Consider the following 15,727-nt stretch of genomic DNA (forward strand, 5'->3'; position numbering starts at 1 on the left):
TCCGATTGATTACATTAGGACCAAAGTTTACTAACTAAGTTTGAATCTGACTCAATGCCTGGTGCAGCTTACTTCATATTGTGACACCACAATATGGATTTCCCTCACCTTCCATCGTTTGTTGGTGGTGCAAAACGTGGGAAGTTGTGACATTGTAACACAAGGCAAATTGTACTAGATGTTACTTGGGGAAGCTAGATAGTTAGCTGCCATTTTCAGCTGCAGTCATACAACTAGAAGTATCTTGGGCCTTCCAAAAGTTGCCGAACTACAACTCCCATCAGCTCTGTCCATTGACCACACTTGCTGGGGCAGATGATAGCTGTAATTTTGCAACATCTGGAGGGCCAGAGGTTAAAATAATGTCTAGAGTTCCCTGAAGTTAGTAATCCTATTAGTAAATATGGTTATTATTTTGAAAAGGTTGCTATTTTGTAGCAGTTTTTTTTTAAAAAGCAACTGTTCCTGTTGCGTGACTCACAAAGAATCCATGAGGCACAGGTAAACAATGTACAGAAAATCAATAGGTTGTAGGTTTATTTATTTTTACCCTTTGTATATCTAAATTTGGAATGTAAGACTGCAAAACAAATAATAACACATTGATGGTTGGTGGAAATTCTAGTTGTAGGTCAAGAGGTGAAGCCACAGGCTTCCTTCTGCCAGGGAAGCTAGGTATATCGCCTAAGGAAGAAGTCCAGTGAGAAGGAAGTTGGTGGGTTTTCCTCAGGCATAATCAGTGCTTTATTCTAAATAAATGTTTAGGGGGTACTCTCATTTTGACTCAAGAAAATGTTGAGGGTGTTGTAAATATGTCCAATTTCTTTCTCAGTAAATGCAGGCTTCCAGAAGGTGTTGCCATGAGACATGGGCTTGTCCACATTTAAGCCTTATTTAGCTGTTAATACACTTTTTCCTCACTTGAATTAGACCAGAGCAGTCCAGACTAAGAACCATTTTGTGTCTGTGAGTTCATGTAGGACCGTGAGTTCACTAGGTCTCCTGAGGCAAGCCATTCTCTTGGTCTTAGTCCTGCTTCTGCAGGTAAATAATACTAATCCACCTTATGGGGTTATTGTAAGGATTTCTGCAAGATAATGTAAGTGAAACAGCTTGAAAATATGGAAATGCTATATAAATGTCACGTGGTATTTTGATATTACATTAAATTAAACTTCATTTTTCTCCATGAAAATTAATGTGATTAACATGTTGGCTGAATCCCGACCAGCATTGCAGATAAGGGGTTATGTTTTTTGAAATCAAGAGATCTCTGATAATGGGATGGAACCGGACATTCCTTCATAGCTTAAATCCCATTTATTTTAATGGTACTTGGTCATAGCTAAATTTTACTGAATTGTGCTGAAAGTCAACTTGTGAAGCCTTGTGAAACATTTTTATTTGGATATCACTTTTTAAGTGGATGACAGTGATGCCCTTTATTTATAATTTATTTTAATTCTAATGTCTTTTTAAGAATCATTTTTCAAAGAATCTCAGATGTGAGGTGTCTGAAAACCATTTTCAGTAAAGCTGAGAGGGGCAGCTGATACACAGAAGTAAAAACACATGCTCAAGCACTGCAAATATACATGTGTAATCTAGGAAATGTGTTTAAAAAGTGTGCTAAGGGATCTAGTATATTATGACTGTCTATATGTCTTACTTAGCATGAGCTCTTTATCCCCCTCTGCCGTCTGCTTTCTTCTCGACAAAACTGATCCTCTCTTGATCTCAGCAGAACCATATGTTTATTTTAATGTCTGCATTGACGTGTAATTGCTTGTTTAAAATAAATTGGTTGCATTTCAACCAATTGCAAGTTTGCATAGAATGTCACCCACATAAACTTCCCACCTCTCTTCTCTTTGATGGAACGTGTACAATTTGCACAAAGGGAAGAGGACACTAGTCCTTCTTGTAGCAGCTTCTAGCACCCATCGGGTGCCATGCTGAGGTCCTTGTGGGAGGGCTTCCAGAGGTGTTGTGGGCTTGCTCTAGAGAAGGGCAGTTTCAAAAACCTTGTGTATGAGTAGAAGGGTTTGGCGTCTACCAAGTGTTACTATTAGCAGTTCTGTTGTTGTCAGGTGGGTAACCCGCAGTCGACAAAATATTTGTTATGGTGGTGCATGTTTGCAGTTTGTTTTAACTGGAATGCTTCTGAAGGCTGGATTACATTTAAAGTCTTTATTAACCCAACCTGCAACATCACAAATTGGATAGTCAAGTGTAGATGTAGGCAAAATATAACAGTTTTGCTGCTCAGTTAAGTGAAACATCCAGGATGTTTGAAATCAAAGAAAGATACTTCGGTTTGCCTAACTTGGGGAGGACAAGGGCAAGTCATCTCCAACATCCTTGCAGATGCACACTGGCTCAACTGGGGTTTCCAAAGACTCTTCAGATGAAGCCCCAGTAGAGAGCTTTGCAATAATCCAATCTAGATGGGACTAAGCCATGTACTGCCGTATGTTTGCCATACTTCCTAGGTTGGAACTCATGACCATTAACACAAATGCAGTAGCCTCAATCTGTAGTGTTCCCCGATTTATTTTATTGCATTTCTGATATTTGAATGGTATTAGCATTTTGGGAAAATCTGTGTGTCAGAAAAACGGACTGGGTATGTCTGAACCTCCCCTCTCCCCCCTGCTGCTCAGTTTTTAAATAAAGTGCTTTCATGTAAATTGTTTCTTCATATATCTTCTCAATTGATAGCTGAAGCCAACATTACCTTCTTTTTCAATTACAGACCTTTCATGCTGCTATCAACCAAGTCTTTCCTGCAGAAGAAGACAGTAAGAAGGATGTGGAAGATAATTGTAAGTGAAAGTTGTAAAACCTGGCTTGCCTAGCCAGATGTACTTATTTCCCCATTCAGATCTTTAATTTTTGCAAAGTTAACCCATATGCTATATTTATCCGAAGACAGGATGCATATTGCCCTGTGATCCAGACTCTGCTTGAAAGAGTGATTTGGGTCTTGAGCCACAAACCTAGTTTGAATCACTCTGGCTCAGAACCAGGCTTTGCCACTGGTGGGAGCATCCTTGACATGGAATTCTACCAAAGGCACACTCCCACCAGCAGAAGGGAGGAAGGCTACTTTTGATAGCTTCCTCTTCTTCTTGTAGCCCCTCCAGAACAGCATGGAAGGTGATCCTTAGGGCTGCAAGGGGGTGCGGGGGACAGAGAGGGAAATGGCAAAAGACCCCTCTCTCCCACCTCTTGCCAGCAGGATCTCTCTACTGGATCAACACTGCAGGCAGAAGCAGCCTTTGTTTTTGTGGAGGTTGGAATTTGGAATTCAGCCTTCTGCACATAGAAAGTGTGGGGCGTGGGGATACTGCATGCGCAAATCCATGAACTCTGTTCACCCTGGTTTGCTTTTCAGAGAGGGAACACATTTTTGTGATGTATAGCTCGCTGGATCCGAAAGATAACAAATAGAATAAAGCAACACAGACCTTGATCTGAACTGCAGCTGTGTTGCCCTTGACTGGCTTGTTTAGATGTTAGATAGTATGGGGAAAGAATGAAAGCTATCCCAATATATCCCTGGAGAACAAATGGGCAGCTAACATTTTATTTTGAACTGCTCCTTTCCGCCTATGATTGAAGAAAGTCTGCTGAAAGACTTATTACTAGCTTTTTGTGCAAGAGCACAAAATGTGGGTTTAGGGTGGTTTCCTAGCAGAGTGCTGTTGCTGCTTCCTGGCTCTCGTTGTACTCATCATGGCCTGTACTACAGCCATTCAAAAAGTAAGGTTCATTCCTGTAGGTATGTTTCCATTTTTTAAAATAATATTTTTAAAATTAGTTTTACATAAAGATTATACACACAAAAAAGAAACAGAAAAAGAACAAGGTTCTCTCGAACCTTCAGACCTCCCTCCATCCCTCCATGGGTTCAATTTCTAACCCCCCCTGCATCTTTTACTGTAATCTATCTATTATATATCTTATCATATGAAAAGTTCATGTTATTTTACAAGTGTCATTGTATTCCTGCCAATGATTTCAAATGTGTACAGTGGTCTCTCAAATATATTGAAAAGAATCCAGTCTTTCACAAATTGGTTTTCCTGATTTCTTATCTTTCCCATCAGTCTTGCCCTTTCAGCTGATATGCTGTTTTGTAGGTGTGTTTCCAAGAGAGGAACATGATTTTTTTGTCCTCCCAAGGGCTCACTATGTATGTTTACGTACCATTTTAAACATATTATGCCTGTGTGTATATAATAATAATTGTATTTATTTTGTATTAAATAAATAAACAAGTTTATTTCTATATTTATATTTTATTAAATAAAAAAGTTTATTTTTATATTTATTTTTTATTAAATAAAAACAGCAACAAAAATATACAGCATAACAACAAACAAAACTATTAAACACCCCCCCCCCCCAGTTTTAAAGGCCATAGATTGTTTAATTAGCCAAAGCTCTGGGAGAAGAGGGTTGTTTTTGCCTGCTGCCTAAAGCCACCAGGCGAGCTTCTCTGGGGAGAGCATTTGTTTTCTGTGTACTACTTGGAGGTGAAGAAAGGTAATAAAAACTGGAACAAGTGTGTGCGCGCGCTGTGTTATAAAACATCACTGTGCTTTCCTTGTAGGTTCGCTAATGTATTTAAACGAAGCCACACTCCTACACAATGTAAAAGTTCGATACAGTAAAGACAGAATTTATGTAAGTACTGTACTGACTTGTAAAATGTGGAAGTAGAGGTGTTTGTCACAAACAACGGCTCAAGCCACGTTCCAGAATCCAGGGGAACCTGTGGGTGAAGAGGCAAACCTGCAAAGGTTTCTCTACCTCAGATGGCCCATGCTTATAACGTATGGCCCCACAGCCCCTTTCTACATGGTTTTCCTCTTTCCCTGAGTTACAACAATATGGCATGTTAATAGCAAAGATGCATTTCCCCCCTTCCTTTAAAAAACAAAACAAAACAAGCACATGCCACCTCTGACCCTTCCTAGCTCAGTTGGCCACCTTAATCTTTTATGTAGCTATCAGATTGCCTGATTGCATGTAATGAATTCTGACTAAATGACACATAGTCCCCACCATCTGCTCTGGCAAATGACAGCTGTGAAATAGAAGGAAGAAACTTTTGCAAGGGTGCCAGAAACAGATAGGCAATTATATCAAATACATTTCCCCTCCTTTCTGCACTCCTGCCCCCTAAATCCTAAGTTACATATTTTGTCTGCATTGGGCTCTTATTATGATTATTGCTATTAATTTCATTGCTTGGTGTATAATTGCACAATTTTGGAAACGGTTCTTAATTGCAGATTATACGTTTAACAAATGCAGCTTTAAAAAACACACACAGTCCATATGCTTTGAATTCAAAATGGTTCTGAATTCAAGTGGCTCTTGAAGCGATGAGATTGACCTTATGGATACACAAGTCCAATCTCAAAGTCACGTTCTCATTTTGAATTTTGTAGTAAGTCTCTAGAGTCTTTCTCTAGAAATTCCAAATCAATGAAACACCGTCATCGATTTTCTTTTATGTTTTCTTTTGGCAGACATACGTAGCTAACATCCTGATAGCAGTGAACCCATACTTTGATATACCTAAACTTTACTCATCAGATGCTATTAAAAAGTATCAGGGTAGATCACTTGGGACACTGCCCCCGCATGTCTACGCAATTGGTAAGTAGTATACCATTTTGCCTTTGCTTCCAATCCTGATGCAATTTTGTTGTTTATTTGGCTCATGATATTAGGGTGTTTTCTCACTTGTTTTAAACAGAGAAAAATGGGTAATTGTCTCCAGTCACTAAGGTGTCCTAAGATGGTGCCTGGTATTAGTAATGGATTTTAGGAAGTCTAATTAAACTGAATCTGAATTGAGTCAAGATGGGAGAACTGGTAGGAAGTGCATCTGAACATGGTCAAGGTAGTTTGCTTGTTCTTGTTGGGATTATGATTTCCTTCAAGGATTAGGTCCACTCATGGATACCTGCATAGCATCTGGAGCCAGAGGTGCCTTTCATTAACCTTGTTTGGTGTGCCTGCTTTGTATGGTCTGATAGAAAAATGATCTAGTGCCGCTTGCTTGCTTATTTATTGATAGAAGCATTTTTATATCCCTGCTTCATGCAACGTAACACGGTAGTGTATAGCAGTGTATGCAGTAAAATATAAAACACCATAAAACAGTACAAAATGGTTTAAATGGCTGATCAAAAAAATTAAATACCGTATTTTTCGCCCTATAGGACGCACTTTTTCCCCTCCAAAAATGAAGGGGAAATGTGGGTGCGTCCTATGGGGCGAATGCAGGCTTTCACTGAAGCCTGGAGAGCGAGGGGGTTGGTGCGCACCGACCCCTCTCGCTCTCCAGGCTTCAGGAGAGCCCCAGCACCAGCCCCACAAGGTCGGGGACAGAGGGAGGCGGAACGCCGCCATCCCGCTGCCTCCCGAAGTGGTTTGGAGGCTGACGGCGGGGAGAAGAGCGCTTCTCCCTGCTGCCTGCCCCACCACTCCGGGGACAGCAGGGAGACGCAGCGCGTCTTCCTGCTCTCCCCGGATCTGATCTCAGGGCGGGCAGCGGGGAGAAGAGCGCTTCTCCCCGCTGCCTGCCCCACCACTCCGTAGTACCCGCGGGCTCACAAGGCTTGCGGGCAGCAGCCTGCAGCCCCCGCGAGTGTCCGCAAGCCTTGCGCGCCCGGCAGGAGGTCCCACCGGGTGCGCGAGGCTTGGGGCGGCAGCCTGTCGCCCGAAGCACGGGGAGCCCTCCGAAGGGCTCCCCCTGCTTCGGGCGAGTGTCTGCAAGCCTCGCGCGCCTGGCAGGAGGTCCCGCCAGGTGCGCGAGGCTTGGGGCGGCAGCCTGTCGCCCGAAGCACGGGGAGCCCTTCGGAGGGCGCCCCCTGCTTCGGGCGAGTGTCTGCAAGCCTCGCGCGCCCGGCAGGAGGTCCCACCGGGTGCGCGAGGCTTGGGGCGGCAGCCTGTCGCCCGAAGCACGGGGAGCCCTCCGGAGGGCTCCCCTTGCTTTGGGCGAGTGTCTGCAAGCCTCGCCCGCCCGGCAGGAGGTCCCGCCGGGTGCGCGAGGCTTGGGGCGGCAGCCTGTCGCCCCGAAGCACGGGGAGCCCTCCGGAGGGCTCCCCCTGCTTCGGGCAGGTGAGCGCAAGGCTTGGGGCGGCAGCCAGGGCTGGGGGGGGGGAATTTTTTTTTAAATTCATTTCCCCCCCCAAAAAATGAGGTGCGTCCTATGGGCCGGTGCGCCTTATAGGACGAAAAATACGGTAGTTGCCTAGGCCTTTCTGCTTAAAAATATCTTCAAGGCATGCCTGAAACTAAAAAGTGATGATACCTGCTGAATCTTTGCTGGAAGAGTGTTCCACAGCATGAGACCAATGACGCTAAATGGCAGGCTTGTAGAGGCCAGTTTGGCCTCTGTAACTTGGGAGTCAACTAACAGTATTACTGATCAAGCTGGGATATAAGGGCTCGAGCAGTCCTTAAGGTATGTTAAGGTCCTTAGGTAGTTCAGGGCTTTGTATATGAGCCTTGAAAGTGGCATGGTTAATATGACCAGTCAGTGCAGATGTTTTAGCCAAGACGTTTCATGCTGTTGGGACAGTCTAGCTGCTGCATTCTGTACTACCTGGAGCTTCTGAACCATGGCCACAGCCATTCCCACATAGAGTGCATTGCAGCAATCCAGTCTTGAGCTTATCACATATATGGGGAAGAGTGGTCAGATTATCCCAAGTGGACCCTTAGGTTCTTAGATGCTAAGTAGCACTGGGGACATGACAGAACTGACAGGTGGTTGAAAAACACTCATCTAATGCTACTCTAGACTTGACTGTGCAGATAGGAGTAGGGCCACTGTAATACAGCGCCTCCAATTCCCATCTCACACAGTCGATCAAGGAGGATACTGTGGTCAATGGTATCAAAAACCACTGAGAGATTGAGTGGGGAAAACAGGGTCACACACTGTCCCTCTCTCCATAAAGCACTACCAAGGCTGATTCAGTCTCAGAACTAGAACCCAGATTGAAATGAATCCAGATAATCAGTGTCATCCAAGAACAACTGAAGTTGTTCCACCACCTTCCCCCCCAAAGGAGTATTGGTAACTGGCTGGTAGTTATTGCAAACCATTGCATCCAGACTGGGCTTTTTATGAGTGGATGCATCACACCCTAGATCCACATGGTCACCCTACTCCAGCTCTCTTAATCTGTTGTCCATACATTGGCTGTCTCCAGGTTACATTAGTGCAATATGTTCTGTGAGCTTGTCCATTAACCAAGATTATAATCTAATGGGCTTCCTCCATCGGCGGTGAGGTGGGTGCTTTCAGTGGTGTTGCCTCCAAAGCAAAATTTGCTTCTAACCCGCTTTTTGTTCATTTTGGTGCCATGTTAAAGACAGGTAGCTTGAGGGCTCTTTCAGCTCCCATTTTATTTTTTATTTTTTTACTTCTGTTCTGTTTGGACCTAGTTCCTTTAATGTGTTTGTTTTCTTAAAACAACAACAACAAATACGAATTTCATATATTTGTCAGCCACTTTATAGATTGCATTGTATAAAAGTGGGAAATAAATGTTGTAAATAAATAAAGTAACATTATTTGTCGGTCTAGCATGATATTGCTTGTTGGTATTGGAAAGAATTCTCAGGCAGTAAATAAGTTCAGGTGAGTACTTCAAAACATTGCGATTTCATTACTTCAGATGATGCTTACACAAGAACATTACATAGTGTTCAAAAGGCTAATGAAAACATTGATCTGTGTTGCTTTATATGAATCCATTTTAATGTCCTCTTAAATGTTTACTTCAGCCGATAAAGCATTTCGTGATATGAAAGTACTCAAGATGAGTCAGTCGATCATTGTGTCTGGAGAGTCCGGAGCTGGCAAGACAGAAAACACTAAATTTGTTTTACGGTTTGTATATCTAGTTGAAAACATTACCATTGAATGAAATACTGTGTGCTGGCTGTTTTAATCTCTCTTAAGAAATCTTGAAATTCCTAATGGGTGTAATTCAGATACACAAAACAGCGTGGATGGCAATTCCAAGGTGGTTCCATTATGTACAGGGAGCCCCACCTGCCCCAGAGACTTCCTGGTGACAGGAAGCTTTCAAAATACGCATCGTGATTCTTTCATTGCCCTCATAATTTACTTTTCTTTATTGCCCTTTGTCCAAGGAACTCAGGGGTGGTGTTCATGGGTTTAACATCATTTTATATTCCCAATGGCCCTGTGAAATTGCCTAGGCTGAGAATCAGTGATAGACCCAGAGGTCAACTTCAGCTGAGGTCTTCCCATACCAAGACACTAGTTATTTGCCATGCTGTCTCACTGGATAAAAAATATTAGGACAAAAAACAGTTTCTTCAGACACAGGACATACATTCTAGGGTTCCATCCAAACGTTACATGTGTGAACACTGCTTATATAGCAGCATTTTCCCAACCTCTCTACCCTGCCCCCCCACCAAATGCAGGCCCATAAGGTCACTGAAAACCCTTTCCTAGGCACCACACCCCTCAGGGAAGTCTTCCTGAATTCCTTGTATTTGTCTGTCTGATTTTGCCAATTCCGCTCTTCCACTACATCCCGGTGCCAGACCGCAGACTTTCTTCTGGAAAGTTCCACACCTACCAGGAGAGGTAGCTGTAATCTGGAGGTCCCGACTGCACAAAAATTCTTTCACTTGCATAACTTTTGGATGCAGCCCACAACCAGGGAGGAGGGAGGGAAATGGCACTGTCTGCTGTTCCTCAAGTAAAGTAATGCAAAAGTGGTGACATTTATTTAATCCAATTTATATAGCCACCCTTCGATAATTATTCCTGGGGTGGTGATGGTTATATAAATATGAAAACATATATTTGATTACATTTCATTTCTTTCTCTCACACAGGTATTTGACTGAATCCTATGGCAGTGGTCAAGATATTGATGACAGAATTGTAGAAGGTACTTTGTCATGCTTAAATTTCATTTGTATAAATTAACAATAACTAGCTGAGGTGGAAGAAATAGCTATCACACTGCATTTTTGAAATGTGGTGCTGTATAACATCCTTATAACAGGCCATGTATTGGAAAGTATACTAATGAATGTGCCCAGTTATCTTACCAAGATACCAAATATGAGGGTGTCTCATTCTGTCAAGCTTCAGTTGACAAACAGTAGGCACTTTCAGCATTTGACCTCAGAATGGTTATGGTCTATAGGAATCGGGAATGAGCTTCCTTTCTCTCTTTAAATCCAAATCAGAAATACTTCTACCAGACTCAGGGCCTTGGATGCAAAAGCAACTATCTGTGGAAGTAGAACCTGAACCTGTTCTATGAACTCTTGTACTAGCACCAGTGGAAGACTTCACCGTGGTGTGCCAGGGTTGAGTTACAGAAGAGTGAGACTGTAATGAGAGGGCTATGACAAGTCTTGGAGCTTGAGCAAAGTCTTGTGCATACAAGAACAATAATTTATCTGAGTTTGGAGTCACTCTTCTCATCCATATTAGAGTAGAAATGGGTTCAGGTCTTGAGGCCAAAGTCACCCTCTAGACCAATGTTTCCAAACTTGGGTCTCCAGCTGTTGTTGGACGACAACTCCCATCATCTCTAGCTAGCAGGACCAGTTCTCAGGGATGATGGGAACTCCATACTGCTGGAGAACCGAGTTTTGGAAAACCCTACTCTAAACCTTTCTCTGCAGACCCAGAAATCTTCCCTTGAACTATGATCCTGCCTCTAGCTCTTACTTTTCCTGCTGGAGAGGAGTGTATATTATTTCATTCATTCATTCATTCATTCATTCATTCATTCATTCATTCATTCATTCAATTTATATACTGCCCTCTACCAGAGGATCCCAGGTAGTGTACAACATTAAAAGCACATTACAGAACATCAATGATAAAAACATAATAAAAAACATACTGAGAGGCAGCCTAATAGTAAACTAATCATAATAATAACAGTCCACTCTGCCACACTTTCACAGACCATAGAATATTTAATAGCCATAGGCCTGGGTAAAGAGGAATGTTTTTGCCTGGCACCTAAAAACATAATGATGGAGCCATGTGAGCCTTTCTGGGGAGAGCATTCCACAATCGGGGAGCCAGCACAGAAAGTGCCCATGTATGAATGTGTGTAGAAACTAGCCTAGGAAGATTGCACAAGAAGGGAATATGACCCCCAGGCTGCAAATGGTCCCCCACCTCTGTACTGTAGTCTCACTGAGGCATTATCCACATGTAGACACTATGCATGGATTAAGGAAGTAAAAGGCCGTGTGCCACTGGCCAAGCCCCACCTCCTGCCCTGGCTTTCCATACATAGGGAAAGTGCATGATTGAGCAGCCGTCAGCACATGGATGGCTAGTGCCGTCCATACAGAATGTTGAGATTGGAGCCAGTGGCACAGTCCCACTTCCCCTTCCCGCCTGTAGGTTCTCTGCATGGAGACTGTCTGAAGGTGGCTTAGGTGAGAAGCACCCCTTCTGTGAAGGGCAGGTTTGAATCCATGGCAGGGTTATGAGAAATAATTTCTCCAAATTTGCATTCTTCTTTCAAAAGCTTAAAAAGATAGAATGGTGCAAAGCAAAGGATAGAACCACCCACCTTCTGTACCTTTGGTACCATCCTACAGTTCTTAATTCTTTTATGCCTGATTTCATTCCTGAGTCAGTATGCTCATTATAACATGGGAGAGGAAGAGTCTCCTGTTCAGCTGGGCAATTAAAATTGTCCCATATGATGTTGCAGCCAGATATAGATAGATGGACAGAAAGAAAGCTAGATTTAGATACATAAAGAAAAAAGCTAAGTCCTGCAATGTGTGCCTTTGTGAAAGGGCACATTGCACTGGGGCACTGAAGGGTAGGCTAGACTGAGCATCTCTCTCCCTGCTTTCTAGCCAGTGTCAAACAGAGAGCAATGTGTCCACCTTTAGTGAATGATGAAAGACCTGAGAACGATGTTTCTTAAAAACTGTCAAATACATAGGCATTCCAAATCCATGGCTGACAGTTGGACGTAGCGTTTGAAGCTGTACAGTTCCTGAACCCTGCTACCTAGAGGTTTGAGGTTTTTTTGCAAAAGGGTTGGGGAGGAAGCTTTGAAAAAACATTCTTACCTAGAACAGCTGCCACCGCTGCACACTAGCACCCGTCTTCTTTTGCACATCTTAACATGCATGTGTGCAGTGTGGCTGCATTGTTATAACAGAAGGACTTGTTCACAAAGCCTTTTTTGTAGCCTCTTCAAAAAAAAAAATCTTCTCACATTTGAAGTACTTGTAAACATTGAGTCTTTGTTGTGATTCTTTTGTGTGTTTGCCTGACAAATTGGATAGCTTGAAAGGTCACCTACCAACCCAAATTGTTTTATGTGTTACAAATCAAGGATAAAAACACACACACACACACACATGCAAGAAAACTAAAAAGTTCGTTGAGAGCTGTCAGCTACCATCTTTGCTTTTCTTTGTTATTTTGAGATCAGTACTGATTTTTTGTTTTCTGGGCTACGTAAACTGTGGTCTGGTCAAGCAGGACAATTATAGAACAGGTGTGGGGACATGTGGGCCTCCCCACAGGTGCTGGACCTTTAACAACATGCCAGCGTTTCTCTTGGTGAGGAATGATGGGAGTTGTGGTGCAACAGCATCTTGAGGGCCTCAGGTTCCCCATCCCTTCCTTACGGTGATATTGCAATGAGCGATATCAGTGGCTTTGTTTTGTATTAATGATGCCTGCATCTGCTTAATATTGTTAATTTGCCTTGTACCTGCCCTGCATGGAAAATTTTCTTACCATTGGGAAACTATAGCCTATTATTACTATTATTATTATCTTGTATCAGTTATTAGTTGCTTTACTCGTGGAAGTAACTCATAGGCTCAGTAGAAATACTAAAACCAACTGCAATAAGCAGAATAAAAACTTTTTAAAACCTCAATAAAAGACAGGACTTACAGATCCTGCCACACTAGAAGAGGCCAAAGATACTTAAAAACCCTTCAATTCCAGGGCCCAAAGCCCAGGTGAAAAAGAAAGCTTTTGCCTGGAGCCTAAAACTAGGTAAAGATGGTGGCAGGGGCGTCTCCCTGGGGAGAGCAGTCCACAATTGCAAGTGGCCATGTGCTTATGCTGTTTTGCATTGTTTTTGATGGCTCGGTTAGTTGCTGAAGGAGGAGTGCAGTCTTTGCTGGCCCAGTGATGCGACAGTGCAGCTTAAAGGCCATAGTCCGGGCAAGATTCCAGGCACCTGCTTGTTGCAAGGCCAGTGGTTCTGTTTGTGTTTGTAGCCGAGCCATGGGATCAGGGCTGTCCTTTCCGTTATCATCAGATAGTTGCCCTGATCTGGGGATCACACAAGCAGCTAGCAGGCCTTGTGCATTGTCCTTCTCTCAAGGAATGAGATAATTCATGTGCTTGGGGATGCAGCTGCAGTTGCTTTAAACAAGCTATTGAATGTGTGACATTTTTTTTCTGTCCAAAGCTAGCTTTTGCTCACCTGATAATGCTGACCGTTTCTAGGCAGCATCTTAAGAACTACAGCAAAGTCTAACTTGCCTTATAGATTTTCTTGAGGGTTTCTTTCTTGAATTGTGTATTGTAAAAAGGATGGGAGGGTGGAAATGACTGTGTGTTTATCTATAATATATAAGATGAGGTGATCTGCCTATAATTTATTTTGAAAAATGTAATTATATTCAAATTCTTTGAGAGAGTAACACATTTAGGGATTAAAAAAATGTGTTTGCTTTTCTGTGTTTCAAATAATTATTCTCCCCACCTTTGTTTCAAATGGAAAAAAATCATATTAATCCACTTTCATTTTATTCTTCTTATTTTAATAGCCAACCCCCTTCTAGAAGCCTTTGGAAATGCAAAGACCGTTCGTAACAACAACAGTAGTCGCTTTGGAAAATTTGTCGAAATCCATTTCAATGAAAAGGTATCAGTACTTTTTTGTGCATGGTAGGTTTGCACAGGAACTTCCCTTTTCTTTCTGTAATCTTGTTTGGAAAATCCCTTTAAACATAACCATTTCCTCATTCAGAAAAGCTTTATTTTTCCCCTCCTAGAATTCAGTAGTTGGTGGATTTGTGTCACATTATCTGCTGGAGAAATCGAGGATCTGCGTTCAAGGCAAAGAAGAAAGGAATTACCATATTTTCTACAGGCTGTGTGCTGGAGCCTCTGAAGATATAAGAGAGAAACTCTATTTAAATTCGCCAGATAATTTTAGAGTGAGTTGATTGTTCTTCCTCCCCACTTTCCTCCATCTTGCAGGATGCTTACAGTGAAGTTGTTGTTTCAATTCAGACATGAAACCAGGGTACCCAACGTGGTGCCATCCAGGTGATGCTGGGCTACAATTCCCATCATCCCTGGCAATTGTCCCTTTTGGCTTGGGTTGATGGGAGTTGGGAATCCAACAACAACTGGAAGCTGCCAAGTTGGCTACCCCTGTACTAAACCTTGATTTTTGTGCCGAAAGTGGTTGCATCTTCAACTTGTAATCATATTGCTGCATTCTCCTATAATGTATTTTTTATCAGTTAGATCTTTTCATGCATATAAACATTTTATTTGTGTTAGTGTCCTGTTACGCAAGGCGTGGGATGGTTTGCAGGATGACACATAATATGAAATCAGATCAAAATGATAGGAAGGAATTCAGCGTCATGGTAAAACAAAATGTTCCATCACCACAAATACTGCCCAGTATGACTTGCTTTAATTATTTTTTTTTAAAAAATTGCTATTTGCTCTAGTTCAATTCGCTGTAGCGATGTATTATGAATAGTCCATGGATGTTGTTTTTCTCTGGTTGAATTTCGTTTTAAGGGTCTATTTGTTCCACTGTCCTGGTTTTAAAGTATATTGGGTTCGACCCAGAGGTCTCATGAACAGCTCATGCAATATTTCCACTGGAGGAATGGAAGAGGTGATTTATGCTGGTTTCCCCATCCCACCCACCCCCAAAAATCTGCACTGAAAGGTTGGCCTATTCTTCAGAACAGTATGGAAAGTGGTGCTGAGGCGCTGCTGGCATAGGGGGAATTTAGCCCAAATCTCTCCCCCCCCCCTTTCCACTGGTGGGAGCTTCCACCGGATATCAGTCTGTTCTACATAGGACCCCTTTTATTCATAGAAGAAAAAGTCTTGATCTAACCCAGAAATAATACCTGCATTTTCAAATAATTAAATTAAATGTATAATAGGATGTAAATGAGAGGGAGGACTTGTTGATCAGAAGGTCAGCAGTTCGAATCCCCGCAACGGGGTGAGCTCCCGTTGCTCAGTCCCAGCTCCTGCCCACCTAGCAGTTCGAAAGCACATCAAAGTGCAAGTAGATAAATAGGTACCGCTCCGGCAGGAAGGTAAACGGTGTTTCTGTGTGCTGCTCTGGTTCACCAGAAGCGGCTTAGTCATGCTGGCCACATGACCCGGAAGCTGTACGCCGGCTCCCTCAGCCAGTAAAGCGAGATGAGCGCTGCAACCCCAGAGTTGTCCGCGACTGGACCTAATGCTCAGGGGTCCCTTTACTTTTACCTTTACCTTAGGATGTAAATGAGACCATAAAGTAGGTCTCACGGCAAATTAACAATTCTGTAACATGATCTTACAATTACATCCTGTAACATGATGATACACCATATTTTTCTGCTTCCTTCTATAGTTTTTGTTGTTAATTGTATCTTTTGTTTT

At 42.6% G+C, this 15,727-nt stretch overlaps 1 protein-coding gene across 5 annotated transcripts in view; it reads left to right on the top strand.

The window, feature by feature from the left end:
* The window catches only part of MYO6 (myosin VI), a 110,164-nt gene that overhangs the window by 35,254 nt on the left and 59,183 nt on the right, over positions 1–15,727 (top strand). For all 5 annotated transcript variants that reach the window (XR_014006203.1, XM_081187327.1, XM_081187328.1 and 2 more), the window contains exons 3-9: positions 2,756–2,825; positions 4,619–4,692; positions 5,544–5,673; positions 8,821–8,926; positions 9,913–9,968; positions 13,870–13,967; positions 14,098–14,262. Coding sequence is in view for 4 of the 5 variants with exons in the window: in XM_081187327.1 (XP_081043453.1) it covers positions 2,756–2,825; positions 4,619–4,692; positions 5,544–5,673; positions 8,821–8,926; positions 9,913–9,968; positions 13,870–13,967; positions 14,098–14,262 (699 nt within the window). In the remaining variant the exon portion in view is untranslated. The remainder of the gene's footprint in view (positions 1–2,755; positions 2,826–4,618; positions 4,693–5,543; positions 5,674–8,820; positions 8,927–9,912; positions 9,969–13,869; positions 13,968–14,097; positions 14,263–15,727) is intronic.

Source organism: Podarcis bocagei (genome assembly GCF_964188305.1).
Source record: "Podarcis bocagei genome assembly, chromosome: 3".
In the NCBI taxonomy this organism is placed as follows: domain Eukaryota; kingdom Metazoa; phylum Chordata; class Lepidosauria; order Squamata; family Lacertidae; genus Podarcis; species Podarcis bocagei.